This window comes from Haliotis asinina, chromosome 5 (assembly GCF_037392515.1).
Source record: "Haliotis asinina isolate JCU_RB_2024 chromosome 5, JCU_Hal_asi_v2, whole genome shotgun sequence".
Classification (NCBI taxonomy): Eukaryota; Metazoa; Mollusca; class Gastropoda; order Lepetellida; family Haliotidae; genus Haliotis; species Haliotis asinina.
The window spans coordinates 76356449-76377076 of record NC_090284.1 but is presented as its reverse complement, the minus strand read 5'-3'; the positions used below and the strand labels follow the sequence as shown (position 1 = coordinate 76377076).

The 20628-nt window shown below is 40.5% G+C and overlaps 1 protein-coding gene across 3 annotated transcripts in view; it reads left to right on the top strand.

The window, feature by feature from the left end:
• Positions 1–1927: 1927 nt before the first annotated feature.
• LOC137285309 (transmembrane channel-like protein 7) overlaps positions 1928–20628 on the top strand; it is a 54017-nt gene continuing 35316 nt past the window's right edge. Inside the window, exons 1-4 of one of the 3 annotated variants that reach the window (XM_067817649.1) lie at positions 1928–2267; positions 3805–3881; positions 15050–15146; positions 17952–18327. In XM_067817649.1, coding sequence (XP_067673750.1) covers positions 3831–3881; positions 15050–15146; positions 17952–18327 — 524 coding nt within the window. In that variant the 5' untranslated portion in view covers positions 1928–2267; positions 3805–3830. Of the gene's footprint in view, positions 2268–3804; positions 3882–7960; positions 8136–11715; positions 11743–15049; positions 15147–17951; positions 18328–20628 lie in introns of those variants that run through there. The other 2 variants (XM_067817650.1, XM_067817651.1) reach the window with 2 other exon arrangements.

Here is a 20628-nt window from a genome sequence, read left to right as displayed (position 1 = left end):
TATAGTATAGTATAGAACCCTAAGCAGATATGTCGATAATAGAACCGTTGCCGCACAGTACGTGTGTAAAACCGTAGCCGAAAAGAACGTTTATAGAAAAGCGGTCGTGTAGTACGTATGTTGGACTGTGGCCGCATAGTACGTATGTAGAAACGTGGCCGTATAATACGTGAGTAGAACCGTAATCATTTAGGTCGTTTATAGAACCGTTGTCGTGTAGTACCATTGCAGAACAGCGACTGAAGAGGGAACCGTATCCGTCTAGTATGTGTGTAGAACCGTGGTCGTACAGTACGTATGCAGAACAGTGACCGTATAGTATGTGTACATAATCGTGGCCTTATAGTACATGTGGAGAATCGTAATGGTATATGATGTTAATAGATCCGTTATCGTAGAGTACCTGTGTAGAACCGTGGTCGTACAGTACGTATGCAGAACAGTGACCGTATAGTATGTGTACATAATCGTGGCCTTATGGTACATGTGGAGAATCGTAATGGTATATGATGTTAATAGATCCGTTATCGTAGAGTACCTGTGTAGAACCGTGGTCGTACAGTACGTATGCAGAACAGTGATCGTATAGTATGTGTACATAATCGTGGCCTTATAGTACATGTGGAGAATCGTAATGGTATATGATGTTAATAGATCCGTTATCGTAGAGTACCTGTGTAGAAACGTGGTCGTACAGTACGTATGCAGAACAGTGACCGTATAGTATGTGTACATAATCGTGGCCTTATAGTACATGTGGAGAATCGTAATGGTATATGATGTTAATAGATCCGTTATCGTAGAGTACCTGTGTAGAAACGTGGTCGTACAGTACGTATGCAGAACAGTGACCGTATAGTATGTGTACATAATCGTGGCCTTATAGTACATGTGGAGAATCGTAATGGTATATGATGTTAATAGATCCGTTATCGTAGAGTACCTGTGTAGAACCGTGGTCGTACAGTACGTATGCAGAACAGTGATCGTATAGTATGTGTACATAATCGTGGCCTTATAGTACATGTGGAGAATCGTAATGGTATATGATGTTAATAGATCCGTTATCGTAGAGTACCTGTGTAGAACCGTGGTCGTACAGTACGTATGCAGAACAGTGACCGTATAGTACGTGTACATAATCGTGGCCTTATAGTACATGTGGAGAATCGTAATGGTATATGATGTTAATAGATCCCTTATCGTATAGTGCCTGGATAGTACGTGTGCAGTACAGTGGCCGTGTAGAACGTTAATAGAACCGTTGCCCTGTAGTACGTGCATAGAACAATCACCGTTCATGACGTAGATAGAACCGTTGACGTACGGTAAGTATTTACAACCGTAACCGTATAGTATGCACTGGCAGATCCTGAAGGTTGGTACAGGAGTGCGCATCCCCCCTCCCCCCTCTCACCACCACCACCACCACCACACACACACACCCCACACACACATCCGCAAAATACGTGTGTAGTTCATGTATTGAAGCACGACGGTATAGCACGTGAATAGTACACAACGTGGCAGTATTTCTGCCGTGTAGTCGCGAGACCACGTCAAAACGTGTATAACACTGAGAAAACATGGTACGTGTATGGAAGTAGTCAATGTGTAGGATCCTCCTTCTGTACCCAAGAACTCAGAAACGCCCCCATCTACGACAAATGGCTTTCCTGAACATCCAGGTCAAGGCTGTCACGCTGTAACACAGTGTGAATGGACAAACAAGTCAGCCTCTTCCAAGAGAGACATCACCTCGCCCTGGGAACGTATATTCAGCGCTATACTCTCCGTGCATGCAATATTAGTGTCATTAATGCAACAGCAGTATATTCGCAGCCTGTTTAAACACCCACAGCTCTAGAGGAGACAACTAATTGATGGCTTGCTCTGACTGCACAGGGACGTGCTGTTTGCGGAAATTAACATTTGGCGGAGTCACGGACTGTGAGGAAGCTAGATCAAGTCACATGACCGTCTCAAATAACACACTACAATGGGGCTTCATCTAGTTATCAACATTGTAGTGAGGTGGGTCTGATTCGATTAACCGTGACCGACAAGCACTGTCACGCTTGACGGGTCCACCACACGGGATGTGTCCATTCATGCGGACAGGTCTTATCAACACCAAAGTTCAGAGTTAATTCTTCTGATAAAGGACGTTGTGATGATCGGGATTAACCTTCCAAGTGATAATACACATGGTTCATCAAACAACGAAGAGTAAACCGTGTGCATATTCTGACTTGATAATACTCCAGGTAAGTTCAAGTAATGACCTTGACCCTTGATTGCTGAATGTAGGTCAGCTGGTTACAATTTTAGGGGGATAGAAATAGCATCAGTTTTAGGACAGTTACTATTAATTGCAGACATTGTACACAATGTCGTAAAATGTAGCAGTGCAGTCAGACAGTTGCGTTAGGTTCCCAGTTTACCTGGGGCAACATGTCGTCTGCTTCTCCACAATTACTTCCGCTGTAATATCAGCACGTGACAGTCACAGCTGTCAGTCAGTGTTCAACCGCCAACAGCACAGAGTTCAACGCGAACTGCAATGTTCGGCTTTATCCGTTAGACGTGTATTAATATACACCAAGGATGTTGAAAGTAACCAGACATCTGTTATTACTTCTACGTGTGAACCAGATCTGTTAGGACAGCCGATTCTAAAGGGTTTTTTTTATCACTGGCCTGCATGATCAGCTCTCGGAGTCGCACTTGAAGTATTGAATCTCAAATTACTAAACACCTAGGATACACGTCATGAATATATTAGATCCACTCACTTCTATCGGTATTTAGCAGGAACATACCGTTCGAGTTCACCCCGCATTTTTTGTCGTTGCCTTACAAGTTAGGCCGTGCTTGGGCATGATTACCTTTCTGACCGAGCATCTGTAACATAACATATGTACATAGCCATATTGGAAGGTTCGACTGACAGGTATTCCTTGACAGATGCTAGTCATTTGGCGTTATTACATGTACTCAGTTACCACCTACCACAGTTTAATACATTCGTTAAGATGACCATAGCTACATGACTGCAGAACTGCAGCAGTTTTGTATACTCGTTACCGTTAACAGTAAACAAATGTTTGTTCAAATGGTGTACCGCACTCAACAGTCACATCATCTGACAATCGTGCAATGGATTGAATTCCCTTCAGAAATTATTCCTAACACTTCCCGAACACGACAAACTGGCGAAATAGATTTTGTTTATGGGCAGTGCACATGTAATGCTGGCATTGTTTCAGCTGTCCGTGTTTTCTCATTGCTTCTACATTCATGTACCCTTGTCTAAATGAAACGTGTGATTAGGAACACGATTGACTGCAAGTCAAGGTATCCCAGTTGTGGGTAGAATGCGCTCATGATATCAAGGATTTAGAATGTGTTGTTGTGATCTACACCGATGCAATATGTATGACTGAAATATGGCTGAACCCCACAAACATGATGACAGAGCCACCACTATCCAATGTCTCACAGAGGATATATATATATATATCTTTTTTCCCATGAATATAAACAGCATGTTTCAAAATGACAATAGCTAATCAGAAAGTTAGTTTACAGGTTTGTTGCACTCAAACATATTTCAGCTGTATGGATACGGTCTGTAAATGTTCGAATCTTGACCAGACAAGCCAATGGTCAATAGCATGAGCATCGATCTTCGCAATTGGGATACGATGACTTGTGAACCAGGTCTACATGTAGCAGTGTCAGTATGTTGATGTTCATACTGTGTTCACCTGATTGACGCTGAGTACCGACGTATGTACACAGCTGCTGGGACAGCCCACCTTCACAGGATGAGCGGGAGGGACACACGGCGGCCTCCACTTGATGTGTCATCGGAGAAGGTGAGAGAGATCGTCATTGTCGTCACGTTTATGCTTATTTTCACCATTATTTAGCTTCGTCGTCAACATCAACGCCATTATCATCAACATCACCCCTAGCCTTGTTATTGATATCGCTGTTGTTTATATGTATGTGTAAATCATGGCCAGCCTCCCCATTGTAGTCCTTCTTTGAGAGTATTATTGTTGCTGCGACAATATTACGCTATACTAAATCTTAATTACTCACTTCTCTCGAGCCAGCCAGAAAACTATCAAATGTCATGTTTTGTTAATACACATATATCCATATATGAGATACCTGATATACACACAAACTCCAAACTCCGACGCCTGCAAAGAGTTCAGCCAATGAGGTTACAGATGCTCAATATACGTGACTGGCAACTCCTCGCAGTCATCCATTAAAAATTAATAAGGTAAACACTACAGAGTGCGATAAAACTGTTGTGAACGTCAAAACATGAAGGTACATGTGTTCTATGATTTAATGCTTAAAGGCATTGCTTGAGGAGATTCAGCCTTGAGTATTAGATAGATTTCCAACTTCCGACTTCAGTGATCTCACAAGTGCTGATCAGCTTTCACCGTACCGCATTGTCAGTGATTTCTGTCAGAGTTTTGTCAGTAGTAGAAGAATTAAATAATTAGGCAATACAGGAATGTTACAGATTTCCCGCAAAATGCAAATTCGCAGTAGTATTGCAGGACAGATTCCAAGTGCCACCACAAGTAATTGTTGAAAGAACTACATTGTTCCTGCCCGGCCCAGTGTGACAGGACGTGGTTTTAAAGCACCACATTATTACTGCCCCGTCCAGTGTGTAGTGGTTTTAAAGCACTACATTATTACTGCCCCGTCCTGTGTGACAGTAACGATGAAAGTAGTATTTCTAAAGTTACACTTTCTTGAAAACTTGCTTTGCAACCAAGTATGGGGCCTATGTATTTTTATTACTGCAGACCCATGGTGCTAATGTTTAGGTCATATTTCCAAATATATATCGGGCGCCTATGGTTCAGTCTGGCATCGTGCTCCCCAGGGACCTATCTACTTGGCATGAAGACGGAACAGCTACTGTAGTATCCAGTCTATGACTACCACCGTTATGTACACACGAGTGGTTAATCCGGAGGCGACAATACCAACAGAAAGCAAAAATGTGTCTGTCGGGTTAAATGGTAATATGTTGTTTTTGCAGTTTTAATGGGGTGTAAATCGAAAGTATTGCTGGTGTTGCACGTTTATCACGAGGGGAACCCACAATCAGATAAACCTGTGATCGTGAGGAAGACCAGTCTAGACATCACATCCTGACGCTGAATAGCCCAGACTTACAGTGTGTTGCCTCACTACAACTTCCTCTAGCGTTGGATACAAGGACGGGCTCAAGTGCCCGATCTGTGCATTCACAAAACATGCTTTCAATGAAGTTTTCCAACGAGTTTTGTATAGATAACGCCAATACCGAGGAGTCACACACTATACCTCTACACGGGGGAGTTGTAGACTGTACCTCTATACAACGGCGGGGTTGGGTGAGAGTCCGGATGCACCGTGACGATATCTCACGGCTCACTCAGTCTACATTAGGACATTAGGGATTGGCAACATATTCTTGGTTTGGTTGGTTGTCGGTGGGATGGTTGGTGGGGTTGTTTGAGCGTGGATATTTTAGAATAACAGGCCTGTTGGAAATCATCAGCAACACAAATGCATCCGTCAGTTAAGCTCAAAGGGATGGCAACATGAATGGGCGACTCCAGTGATCCTTAAAGGTCCTTAACACCCCATTTCTGGGACTTGTACCTACCAGAGTCCAAGGGATGATCAGGTTCAGGGCCTAGATTTTCGAAGATGTCTTAGCGCTAAGACAGTCGTGAGTTAATGTTAATGTATGGCACTTACGACTATCTTAGCGCTAAGAAAGCTTCGAAAATCTAGGCCCAGGTGGTTGGTTGACTGTCATACGACGGTGTGGGAATTTGCTATTTGGTTGCCGCCGAGTTCCTTGACATACTCAAGTTCACCGCTTGCGCCAACACTTTCTGATCATTCTCACAGTTTCCGCCATTACCGCGGCCTTTCCGCTCCCAGAGATCGGTGTAGCTCCCAGGGATCGGTGTATCACCACGTTGTATCCTCGTAGGATGGTCTGATCAGTCTGTACACTAACATGATATCCACAAAATGAGAACCAAAGCTAACACACTGTTCACAACTTCACTGTTAATGTATTACTTTATAAAGACGTTATACCTAAGCGCATCCGAGGATGTTACTGAAGATGCCATAGTTTGTCTTATTATCCACCGCAGCTGAGGTTGGACTTTTCATCACACACATAAATTTATGTGCATGTCGCCACACGTCCTTTTCAATCAGTTCTTTCCCGACTGATCCTCTCGACATCGCACCGGTGAAACCAGGCCTTATGTCCACTGTGTAATAGGTAAAGACTTATGAATGTCAATGGCAGCTCCAACAGCGTTTTCTTGAATGTGGTATTTGAGGACGACATGCCAGCAAGTGAGGGTGTAACAAACCAACGTCTCGATCTGCTGCTTTTCCTTCCAAATGTTGAGAATATCTAACATAAGCCTCTCGGGAGACACCAAGTTGGATCACTCAGACAGAAGTAACACCAAAGGTAATTGTTTCTAAGTTAATGTAACTGCAAAGGGCACGGTTTTATTCAGTGGGAACATGTGGTGATTCACACAAACCGACTGGTATGTATCGCGAGTGATTAGATACATAAGCTTAGCTACATATGTACAGAATCATGAATGTCAGCAATAACCTGGTCACGTGCGTAAATCACACAATCGCCACCCTCTTTTACCTGCCCAACATGTATAGCTGTTTTGAGATGGCCAGTTGGATTTGGGCAAGTGCTACTTGGTTAAGATATAAGTATTATTAAAATAGATACGATGTAATTATTATATTGTTATCTGTGTTCTGGGGTGAAGAGTCTAAGGGACAAAGGACGCTGAGCAGATGTACCATTCCACGAGGACCATCGCCATGTGTGTCGTATCTGAAAATGTCTTAACTTGTCAAAACAGCCCCACTGGTCGTCGGACACGACTCTGTTCACAGTTTACGATTCACTTGCGACTGTCGTAGCATTACACGTGTTTTGTTGATAGGTACAGAACTAACTGCATGGTGCCCACTATTGATGATTATAATGTTCATGTTAGAGGTTTTAAGACATCAGTTTACACGATAGACAACCTCGTGCTTCAAGAGTGTTTGTCAACCACACAAGACTGTACCGAAATAACAGAAGCTGATACTTCCCAACAACTCAAATACCACGTAAATAAATCAGATGTACAGAGGGCGATTGTACGTTAGTACACGTGTACTAAGGCGTCACATAGCAGACTGAGAAACATTGCTAGGTTTGTTTGTTTACACCTGGTATATATTGTAGGTAGAAACTGTAAACATCCCTCCCTGCGGCCCCGTAAACCAACACAGTTCATCTTATGGTTGCTTTCGTCCGTGGGGAATTAAATGATGAAATGTTCAGTCAAATGAAATGAATGAATATCGCCGGTTCATTTTTGCGTTGTGTTTTGTTAGTTCAATTCGTGTTGCTTCGGATCTCTATATGTCAGTGAACTGACTGCACAATGCTAGCGGGCAATCCCAGCCATGTATGTACACACACTGATGTCCGTCTTCCCAGACTGTTGTAGCCCTCAATATTTACACCCGTGCTTTAATCCCATGCCAGGTGCAGAAGCAATATCACTCAATTACACGTTCACGACAAAATTAGAAAATTAATAAAACATCCTTTTTTTCATAAAACGGCAGTCACGAGTTCAATAGGCATTGTTTGCACTTTGCACCTAGTGGCAATTTGGTATGTGATCCCATCCCGTAACGGTGTAATTCATTATTCATGTGGCAGGTATGTGGGAAGCAGAGATCTGTTGATGCACCAGTATCAACTATGTTCAGGAGATATGCAAATAAACCACATTCCCCAGCTTGTCAATTTCACTTAACGTCCACATATGTCACGTGGTCGATCTAACCAAACGAGCACGTGGTCGCTGTCAACAAAAAGTGCGTGTAAACATCGAGCGACTTGAAGTTTTGTGAAGATGTTACGCCCACTATTTGCGACGTTCTTCGCTTTTGGCACAAGAATTTCGTGGTCATTATGGCGGAGAGCAGAGTGAGAAAGAAGCACAGTCCTTATCCAACTCTATCTGACAGTTTCTGCGACGGTAAGTCCACATTCAGGACAAATCTGAATAAACCGGTAATCGGCATTTTCCGATGTCAAATGTTACGGGAGACTGTCAGTGTGCAACACGAGGATGTTGATGACTTGAGGGTCGAAATCCTTCTAAAGGTACTGTTGAAACTGTCATATTCCGAGTATTGTTTGTAAGTGGTATGAGATATGTAGACTACTTTTGGATCACCCCTGTGTTTTGTTTCTAGGTAGCTTTCTGAGGGGAGTTTGAGACCGATTACAGGTGCCCGACAGTGAGTGGTGGGAATAAGCAGGCGCCCGAAAGTTAGTGGTAGATATAAGCAGGAGCCTGAAAGCTACTGGTAGATATAAGCAGGTGCTAAAAAGTTAGTGGCAGATGTGAGCATGTGCCTGAAAGTTAGTGGTAGATATAAGCAGTGGCCCCAAAGTTAGGGGTTGGTATGAGCAGGTTCTCAAAAGTTAGTTGTAGATATAAGCAGGTGCCTGAAAGTTAGTGGTTGACATAAGCAGGGGCCCCAAAGTTAGGGGCTGGTATGAGCAGGTTCTCAAAAGTTAGTTGTAGATATAAGCAGGTGCTAAAATGTTAGTGGTAGATATAAGCAGGGGCCCCAAAGTTAGGGGCTGGTATGAGCAGGTTCTCAAAAATTAGTTGTAGATATAAGCAGGTGCTAAAAAGTTAGTGGTAGATATAAGCAGGTGCTAAAAAGTTAGTGGGTGGTAGATATAAGCAGGTGCTAAAAAGTTTGTGGTAGATATAAGCAGGTGCTAAAAAGTTTGTGGTAGATATAAGCAGGTGCTAAAAAGTTAGTGGTAGATGTGAGCAGGTGCCCGAAATGGAGTGGTAGATATAAGTAAATGCCCGAAAGTAAGTGGCACATGTATTCAGGTACAAAGAGAACTTGATCTGATGAGGGACCCACAGGAATGATCTTCAAGTGAGACATCTTCTTCACAAACCACTTTATCTGGTACCAACATCAATACACTTTAAGTATTCGATCCTTGAATACAGCCATCTATGTGTTTGGGGGAACCTTTGGGTTTTATTATAATGAACTACAGTCGAACCCCATTGTCTCGAACTCGGTTGAGACGAATTCTTGGATGTGTCGAACTGACATCTCAGTCCCTGTCGATTTCCTTATATTTATCATTATTTTTACCCTGATGTGTCGAACTAGATGTGTCGAATTCCCGGTTGTGTCGAACTCATTTTAGGGTCCCCAAAGGCTCTAACAAGTACAAATTTACCCTTTTGTCTCGAACTGTCAAAGCTGGTTGTTGCAACTGAAAACTGCAGTCGCGCAATCGGAAGTCATCCTCATAAGATCAAAAGTAACGATTAACGGACTCAACAATCAAGTGACATGTTTAACTGCGCATCTATACACACATTGTCAGCACACTTACCAACTGAACTTTACTCAAACAATTAACCATAATTAAGTTGTTACCAGTGACACGTTGATCACGGACCGACAGGATATCTCTAAACAAACAATGCCGCATGTTGTTGTCATGTGACAGTCTATGTTAGCGGTCATGTGATTTCCTTGAAAATACAAAATTAGAAGTGAGGAAAACGGAGTTGGATTATCTAAATTGATGTTTTGTTTTTGGTGTAGTATTTAAGGTGTAGGATCATTTTTTCGGATGTGTCGAACACTCGGATAAGTCGAACTTTTCCCTTGGTCCCGACGAGTTCGACACAACGGGGTTCGACTGTATTATTTCTTGTAGGTTTCTGGAACAGTTAATGCTGTCACAATGAATGGAAAATAAGTGTTTGACATATATGATGTACTTATATAACCTGAGTTTGTCATCATTGAGCCAGTTTTTACATTTGACTGAAACATGTAACTAAGGACATGAAACTTGTTGGACACTGGTTTCAGGCTACCTGTCATGATATATGGTGTTAGTTGAAACAGTACCAACCCATGTCTTTTGACGTTTTCAAAATAGGTATTCTATAATTTCTCCAGAAGAACAAGGCTTATCTCAGTGTTGTTGTAAAATGCATTTTCAACTAATATTTGAAACTGTAGCTAAAGCTTGACCCCAACATCATGTGAAAGTGAAAGGCATAAGAATGTCACATGAATGTAGTGCAGGAAAGATGAACACCAGCATCTCTGTGTATGTAACCGAAGTAATCGCTGTGCAGTTTCTGAGATGGACATGGACATTTCTAATATTGGTTCACATGACCAAAGAATTTATTCCGATGGACGTTGAAAGTGTTACTAGTGGTATTTACAGCTGTCTTCTACTGTAAGACGCCTTACATGAACTAGTATCACTCATTTATCGTCACATTCTTGCTAGGAATGGAAGGTACATATACACAGACAAGAAGTCTACAGACAGACATGGAGAACAAGTGTGCATGTGCATCTGGGTCCGCTGTCTTATGTTGGTATCAGTTGTGTTGTATACAGTGTGTAATGTTGAGAAACACACTTGATGAGTTGTATGGGCCCAGTTTAAGTTAAGGGTGTACAGTGAAATCCTGATGGGTCAAATTACTGGGGACCCAGTAATAAATTTGACTTATAGATGTATTCGAGACATACGTATGTCAATGGGGGTAGAAAAAATGGTTTCTGACCGATCAGTACATCAAGTTATGCATGATATTAGAGACGCTGGCATTCGACACAGCAGTATTTGACTGCATATTGAATCCTGTTATATTTATGACTCACAGTTTGACATGTTATTAGGGTAACATCAGGCTGCTCAGGTAACTTGTGTGAGTCTGAACAGATTAACGCAGAAGAGAGAAACATTTCACAGGTGTCAGCAGTTTTATTATAAAGTGCATACATGTATTTAATAATATTCTCAAGGAACATGATTTCTCAACTTAAACTTACCAGCTGTTACTTTTCTGTTTAATCATCAGTGATAAAGGACTATATTGTGCAAGGTTTCGAAATTTGGAGGCAACTCCCATGTAACTATGTCGAGATGAAGCCTTTGATGCAAGTCCACATCTCCCATTGGAATAATTGGTTTGAGCACAAACTTGTCTTACAATTTGATGTTGGTAAATGGCATGTATTGCTAGCAGTGAAAAAGATGTGGTGTGAACTCTATACCTAGAAATGCTCTCTGGTAGAAATAGAATCCAACACTGGTGAAGGATATTTGGTCAAAGCAAGGGAGGACCAAACTGTCACAGCTGTATTTATGACTGACTTACTGACTTACAACTCACTGCAGTATTGCTGTATTTTCACCAACCTACAGTTAAAAAATTGTAAGCCAATGAAAATTGTATTCTGTGAATTCATCTAACATTCTCTGTGTCAGCAGTGCAAATTAGCAAACCTGGCTTCCTGTAGCCGTAACAGGGTTAATTAATGTATTAGGCTGAGAACGATGTGCACCTAATTGTGGATTACAGTTCCTCGCTACCAGTAGTTATTCATAGCTGCGTAGCCCTGTTTGGTGATGGACAGGGATGTCAAATGAAACCTTGATGGTGACAGATGACATGCTGTAGGGGTCAGATCTATTGCTCAGTGTGTCTGGATTCATCTCACGGACTTGAGAAGTTCAACCCTGTGGACCAGCGATGGAGAGACAGACACTGGGTATACTGGGTAGGTAGGATGTAGTGGAGTTAGACACATTATAACCTGATGACACTGCAGCTGTGGTAGAAGAGGAGGCTGTGGGGAACACAAACGTTGGGACAGGCAGTTACCGAAAGGTAGCATAAGAGATTAAGATAGGTGTGAGATTTACGCAGGAGATAATGATATGGTGGTTGGTAAAAGTTGCTGGTTCAACTGCAAGACCATTTATTAATACAATCTGTTAAAGAATGAGGCAGGTTTGACAAGAAATTAGATGGTTATATAGGGTTACCTATATATAGGATCTATGTCTGTCCATCCGTCTGCATGAAACAGGGAATGTACTCGATCCACTTCTCCACAAAAAACGCTCTGTGGAATTCAGTGACTTGTACATGGGCTTTTTTGGGAATGGTGTGCATTTCATATTTTGTTTTTGTATTTTATTGTATGTTTTTTTTGTAAATTAGAGACATTTGAACGTAAGTACATTTTGCTGAATTTCTCTCTTATGATAGTGTAATTGGGAGTGAAGTCTATCCACATCTCCACAAAAACTGCTCAACAGAATTGAATGAACTTCTACATGTCTTAGGGACTCTGAAGGTGTGCCTTTCATAATTTAATTTTTTATGCATTTTCTTAATTTTGTCACTTTTACAGATGTTTGAACTTACTTGTAGTTTGTGCTAATCAGCCAGTTTGTTCCATCCGATGGGGTGTACATTATCCGCTTTTCAAAAACTACTTTATTGGAATTCTTTTAGATTACACATGTGCTTAATAGGGACTCTAAAGGTGTACGTCTCATATTTTGATTGTGTATCTAATTTTAATGCCATTTGAACTTACATAAATTTTGTTGAATTTCTCTCTGAATAGAGTGTTTATATGGATTAAGTCTATCCACATCTCCACAAAAACTGCTCAACAGAATTGACTAAGCTTCTATGTGTGCATCTCTCCAGTTTGATAATTTTGTCACTTTCACCACTTATACATATGTTTGAACTCAGCTGACCTTTGCTTATATTCATTCTGTTTGTCCCATACAACAGGGGGCGTACTTTATCCACTTCTCTTCATAAACCAGGGCTCAAGAGTAATTTAGCTTACATATGTCTTTTATAGGGACTCTAAAGGCATGCATCTCATATTTTGTTTCTGTATTTTATGGTGTTTTATATGTTTAGAGACATTTGAACTTTGATAAATTTTCTGGAATTTTTGATGATAGTGATATAGGAAATTAAGTCAATCCACTTCTCCACAAAAACTGCTCATCAGAATTGATTAAGCTTATTCATGCGTTTCACTGGGACTCAAAAGGTGTACATCTCATAGTTGTATAGATGTTTATTGAACTTGTTTAGTAGGAATTAATCACCAGAGCACACTCAGTGTAGGGAACTCATCCTATAGCAGTGGGGGCATCCGTGTCCCTGGACACAACTTTTTGACATGGTCACTGAGTGGGAAATAAAACAGTGGAAGACAAAAGAGATTCATCAGTATTGCTGAACAAACTGCAGAACAATCAACATGGATGTCACACTAGGGAAAGCAGGTGTTGTACTGCATCAGAACAATCCACTGTAGAGTGAACGAGTTTAGTTTTTAACATGTTGCCACTTTCAGCAATATTCCAGCAATAGCTGTGACACCAGTAATGGGCTTCACATATTGTACCCATGTGGGGATTCGAACCCAGGTCTTTGGCATGACAAGCAAATGCTTTAACCACTAGGCCACCCAGTGTCTATGGAAGAGGGCAAGAGGTGTAGTTTTGATCTGTTTGTGTTCATCAGTGTGTTCACCAGCACAACACCCATACCTGCTGCTGTTATTGACAGAAAGGATTGGCAGGTTCAGATGTCAGGTCTTCAGTCTTTGAAAGTTTGTTTAGCACTGCATGTTAATTCATTCGTTAGATTGTTGCCATCTTTATCACCTTTAAATAGCAGCATGAGAATATCTTTCAGAGAAAACCTATACACCCCATGGCTTGAGACCAGGCTAGGGATTGTTCTCCTGGTTTTGTGGGGTTTTACCAAGGTTTTCCTCCCTGGCTTGCCCCAACTGTTGACAGTGGACACAATATAAACACAAGCACCTGTTTTTTGAAAATCTGCAGATGGTTAAGTCTCTTTCTTACTTTGAGATAGACTGGTCAGATGACAACTTGTACATTCAACATATATATGGCATTCGAACCCACACCCTCAGAGTCAGGCACCTAATCACCAGCACACAAAGTCAGCCACCTAACCCGCTCAACCACCGTGACTTCCACAAAGAAAGTCGGACAAGTGGTAGTGTTACATATCTATCTTAACAAGATCACATTCATCTGCACTTCACCTCTCGAGTGAGTATTGCAGTATTTACATAGCAGTATTAAACCAGCCATGTTATTTATGGCACGCCAGTTTAATGTGGCCCACATTGAGTGAAGGTGATGTATGTGATCTCTGGATCTCGATGAAGATGATTAATGACTGGCGTCCTCATATGAGGTCCTTCTAAGTTTCCACCTGCAAAATCAAACCTCATTTCTTTGACATGACACTAGGAACCTCTAAGGTCACTGCTTACAAATTGAAACAAATGGAAAAGACAATGCCGGATGCTAGGTGGAATTTCCTCTTACATCTTCTGATATCAAACATGTCAACACACAGAACTTGCATGGACTTTCATGTCAACTTGTCTGATATCCCAGAGATTCTCTAAGTCCTATATACGAGGGAATATGTTAGGATTAACTCATCTGAATTTGTGTTGATGTTGAAGAGTGGAGGGGAAACAGTACTATTTCGACCCCAATCTTAGTATTGAGGATGTGACTGGTTGTAGATGGCAGAACGTCACAGCAAGGTCTCGTCAACATTAACGTGTATCCTGCAGAGGGAGGGTGGTGTGAAGAACATGGGAGAGGTTCTATGGATACAATCTCTATTACAGTATATAAGATGTTTCATCACTTGCTTGAAAACAGTGTTGTCATCTACAGACTGTGTGTGAGTGTGGTTTAAATAGGCTGCTTTATGCAATATTTTAGCAACATCATGGATGGGGACACCACACATTGTACCAGTTAACCTAATCCGTGCCCTCAGCATGACCAGCAAATGCTTTAACCATTAGGCTCCTCAACTGCCACTAACATCCACAGAAAAACATCACATTATAATAGAGCAGTTGTATATCCATAGAACTTTCTTCCTTGTTTATTAAAGGTTAGGAGTGGTTAAGGAAGTTGGCCTTGATACTGTTGTAATATGTATTAAATATATGGGATATTTGTAACCTCCATTTTGTTTGCTTCTAGGGCATGTTTTCTGACCCTACCACAGATGACTTTGAATCAGTTTTTGACGATAACCCAGGTCAAGAAAGCAGACCCCTTCTTAAACAGTGTTTGAAAGGTAAAGGTCAATACTATCAGATTATGCTTATCTTATTCTCAATTCTTCAGCTGGATTGTTGATGTATCAAAAGTTTATAAGACAATGAAACTTGGGAACATGTATGTTTCAACATCATTCCTCCTTCTTCTTGGAGTTCACTTGAGAAGCTTGTGCAGTATATGCCAGTTAAACTCAAATATTTCAGTGTACACTTGCATTCTTGTATGTACCCAAAGACAAGTGACCGAAACAGTACAAAAATCTCTGTGTTGATTTGTGAAAATGAAACAAGTAGTGGATACTAACAAATATGAAGCTGTCAGCTTTTGAAGCAGCTGACAAACCAATGTTTTTCTGTCTCTTCATATTCTCTTTACATTCATCAGGTCTTGCATGGGTAGGGTTTGGTGGGGTAAACTAGTGGTTGAAGCCTTGTCTTGTCTCACTGAAGAACAGGTTTAAGTACATCTCATAGGTACAATGTGTGGAACACAGCTAGAGTTTCAATTATCATTTCCAGTATCCAACATCAAAATCATAAGGCATGAGTATCCAGAATATATGCAGAATAACTTTTTTGTGGTATTGAATGTGCAAAAAACTGAAAAAAGCCCCAAAACATGCAGGAGTGCCATAATAAAAGGCAGACCCATCCAAGGGAGACTACTCATGTCAAGTCATTAGCCGGTGATTTGGCACAGTTCCAAGTTGTGTTCAACATATTTGCAGTGTAAATATTGTCTGTTTGTGAGCACACAGACAGACAAGAGTAGGCAGCTGCACTCACTGTTATAGATGTATCAACCAGATGCACTCAAATATTTGAGGCTGATGTTTGTTGTGTCTATTAACTATGATTCAACTGATTCAAGTAGCTTTATTATTGTTTTGTCAATTTGGGACAGAGATACAGTGAATCAGAAACTGTGCATACAGAGCTTGACAAACTCATGACTTTGTGTTGTGTTAAATGAAAATTGTTTGTTGTTTGAACATATTGGTTTTAAAGTTCAACCATTAGAGAAAGCAAATATTTGAAAGAAAATCAGTTTATTTGATGTTTCATGTCAGTGAGCATATATGGTATACTGTGACAGTATATATGGTATACTGTGACAGTGAGCATATATGGTATACTGTGACATTGAGTATATATGGTATACTGTGATAGTGAGTATATATGGTATACTGTGACAGTATATATGGTATACTGTGACAGTGAGCATATATGGTATACTGTGACATTGAGTATATATGGTATACTGTGATAGTGAGTATATATGGTATACTGTGACAGTATATATGGTATACTGTGACAGTGAGCATATATGGTATACTGTGACAGTGAGTATATATGGTATACTGTGACAGTATATATGGTATACTGTGACAGTGAGCATATATGGTATACTGTGACAGTATATATGGTATACTGTGACAGTGAGGATATCTGGTATACTGTGACAGTGAGCATATATGGTATACTGTGACAGTGAGCATATATGGTATACTGTGACAGTGAGGATATATGGTATACTGTGACAGTGAGCATATATGGTATACTGTGACAGTATATATGGTATACTGTGACAGTGAACATATATGGTACACTGTGACAGTGAGTATATATGGTATACTGTGACAGTATATATGGTATACGTGACACTGAGGATATATGATATACTGTGACAGTGAGCATATATGGTATACTGTGACAGTGAGCATATATGGTATACTGTGACAGTGAGCATATATGGTATACTGTGACAGTGAGTATATATGGTATGCTGTGACAGTGAGGATATATGGTATGCTGTGACAGTGAGCATATATGGTATACTGTGACAGTGAGTATATATGGTATGCTGTGACAGTGAGTATATATGGTATACTGTGACAGTGAACATATATGGTATACTGTGACAGTGAGGATATATGGTATACTGTGACAGTGAGCATATATGGTATACTGTGACAGTGAGCATATATGGTATACTGTGACAGTGAACATATATGGTATACTGTGACAGTGAGGATATATGGTATACTGTGACAGTGAGCATATATGGTATACTGTGACAGTGAGTATATATGGTATACTGTGACAGTGAGCATATATGGTATGCTGTGACAGTGAGTATATATGGTATACTGTGACAGTGAACATATATGGTATACTGTGACAGTATATATGGTATACTGTGACAGTGAGCATATATGGTATACTGTGACAGTGAACATATATGGTATACTGTGACAGGGAGTATATATGGTATACTGTGACAGTGAGTATATATGGTATACTGTGAATCATACAAATTGTATTAACTTTTATTTCATGATTTCAACAACATTACGATTCAATATGGCAAAACAACTTTAGATAATACCCAGTGATTTGGTAGATAAGGGCTGCCATTAGGATAAGTATGATAAATTAGGCATCAATGATTATTATGTTAAAGAAGATCTATACCTCAGGATATAGGGAATTGTGACATTAAGATAATATTCACCTGACAACTGAAGTACACATGGTTTGCACTTTTTGATACGCTCCTAAAGTTGTGATCAGTTGCTTGTGACAAAATCGAATTAGATGTATGCAGCTAAGCTTGTATATGCTGGTATATATACAGCAGAGTAACTTGAGACAAGGATATTTCATAATGCCAGGCTCACTTGTAGTTTCTGTCCAAGAGCTTTTTCTGATTAGTGCCCATAACAGTTCATGCTAGTGAGTTTTGTTCTTTAGCTTCTTTAAACTAGGAATCAAAGTAACCAATGCTTTTGTTTCATGATGACAAATTAATACCATTTCAGATGTGTTTGTGGATCTTGCGGATGACAATGACCTACGCTGGAAGCGATGTCCCCAGGCGGCCATCTTGTCTCGCCTCCCAAGCCACCGTGCACTGTCATCAGACCAGGGGTACACATTGTCTCGCACCCTTGAGAGGGCAAGACGGAGGCGGAGGAGCAACCGAGCTCCCTCCCAGGGGCGCACCAGTGTCACAGACACAGAGAGTCATCCAGATGCTGTTGCAGAGAGGACTTTAACAAAGCGGAAATCAGGGCGGAAATCATCCAAGAATTATGAAGTTCCTGGAGTGGATGAAGTTGATTCTGGATCGGAATTCCTGCGGAAGGAGAGTATACGGTCAATGACAGCGAGTCTGGCAGTCAAGCGAAAATACAGGTAGGACCAAAGTCTTGTTGCCTTCATGATGGCCAGGTGGAACACATCTGTGACCTTCGTGGAGGCACTCCATCTTTCAAATATTTATTTTATTGAAATTGAGATAATCAAGTTTTGACAAGGTAACTTTTCATATGTAAGGAAAGAATACTTCTCCTAACGGGGATGTGACTTATGGATTCAAAAATGTTTGGTTGATTGAAAGATGGAATTAACAGACATGAAACTTTGATTATCTCAGAAATAATTCATTGTATCCTGTACACATTAAATTCATCACTAGTGTTACAGGGTTTATTATATAGCCAGTAAAAGTAAGCCTCTGTACAATGATGTAACCAGGCTGGATGTGTTCTTCTCACTCTGAGATATGTGTACCAAGGGAGATAATTCCAGCTCAATACATGGCAAACATAACTTGGAAGTTCAAGGTAGTTCTTTGAGAAGTTGGACACTTAAGCTGAGCCTCTGTGTGTGTTAATCTAACTGATTTTAATGTTCTCTGCTGTGATAGATTACTAAACATTTTGTGTAGATTCGGAAAGATTGGGAGAGATTCAGAAAGAAAAGCATATTATTCAGATTGAAATTAAACAGAATTTGTTTCAAAATTTCCTGTGCTTCAAAAGTTAAGGTTACTTGTTTACACTTTCTGAAATATATTGGGAAAGGGTAAGATTCAAAACAATATTTGGTCCTTTGTTTTCCTTGTGTCAAATTGTTCTGTAAATTCAAGACACCACCAATACAGAACAACCTGTCTCTATCATGTGCTAGAACAGTGTCCATAGTGTGCAAAGTGTAAAATATTCACAAAGAGAAGAAATATGATGAGCACCTTCATTTATGTAAGTGATTACGGTTATTTAACACCTTAGTTGGGCGGTGTACATTGTGTACTAAGTGTCCTCCACTTGTCATGTTTGAGGAACACCGTAACATGAAAGTGAACTCTTTCAGTGGATGACTTATGTCATACAAAAGATTGAATAAGCAGATCATAACAGTCATCTGATTTGTAGCAAAGCCTGTGTGCATTCAAAGCTTACAGTGAGTGTCAACAGGGTCACATGGGCACAATGAGAACACAATCAGGATCATATGGGCACAATGAGGACACAATCAGGATCATATGGGCACAATGAGGACACAATCAGGATCATATGGGCACAATGAGGACACAATCAGGATCACATGGATGCAATCAGGTTCACATGGACAAAATGAAGATCACATGGACAGAGTCAGGATCACATGGACACAAGCAGGATCATCTGGATGCAAACAGGATCACATAAACACAATTACGATCACATGGATGACAATTTTATGTGAATCCAAGAAAATCTGCAGATTAAATGCAAATTAGTTGATCTTGAGATTTGTCTAATTCAGGGAGAAAATATTTAAGGGGTGAGGTCACACTTATCAACGTCAAGTACCCACATCTGTGTTTCTTGGGTTATCAAATTTCAGAATTTCAGCGCAACTTCTTTAGCTGTATTGTTGCAGCCCCCAGAACCCCAGCTGATTTTCAGTAGAAATCACTTTTACCTGTTACCATATCTGAGGATCACATGGACACAATCAGGGTCACATGGACACAATCAGGACACAAACAGTATCACATCGGAGCAGTTAGTATACTTATATGTGCATGATTAAAACCCTACTGTAGACATATAATAATCCTGAAACAGTCTGATGAATTTTTAACTGATATTTGAAGTGTTATGTTCATTAGTTTTATACTCAGTGTGTTGATGTGAAAATAATGTTTGCACGGTAATGATGAAATGACATCAAGTCAGTGTTGGGAACTTGGCTTAACATAGATGAAATGTGGACACTCCATAGAGCTAATGGCAGCCGGTGTACCACTCAACTGTCAACAAACAGCTACAACCACTTCAATACACCAAGGAACTTCATGAATATGCATGGAGAAGAGATAATATCATGTTTTAGTGGCATGTTGTCCTGAAAACAGTGATATATTCACACTCCTGGAAATGGGCACCAGACGATCAGGAATATATAGCTTATGTTTTACCAGAGTGAATGGTTTTGTAGGAATCGATGTGATTTTGGCTGTTGTAACATGACAGGTCCTCCATTCTGTGGAACTATTGCAGGATAAACGAGGACTAATGGACCAACTTAATGAAAGGAAGTGAGTGTGGTGTAGCTAAGTACTTGAGATAATTGTGGGCATTAAACTGTGCCAGACAATCTGCCTGGGATCAATATGATCTAAACAATAAGCCCTTTACAATAATAACAGACAATTCACAATCATCA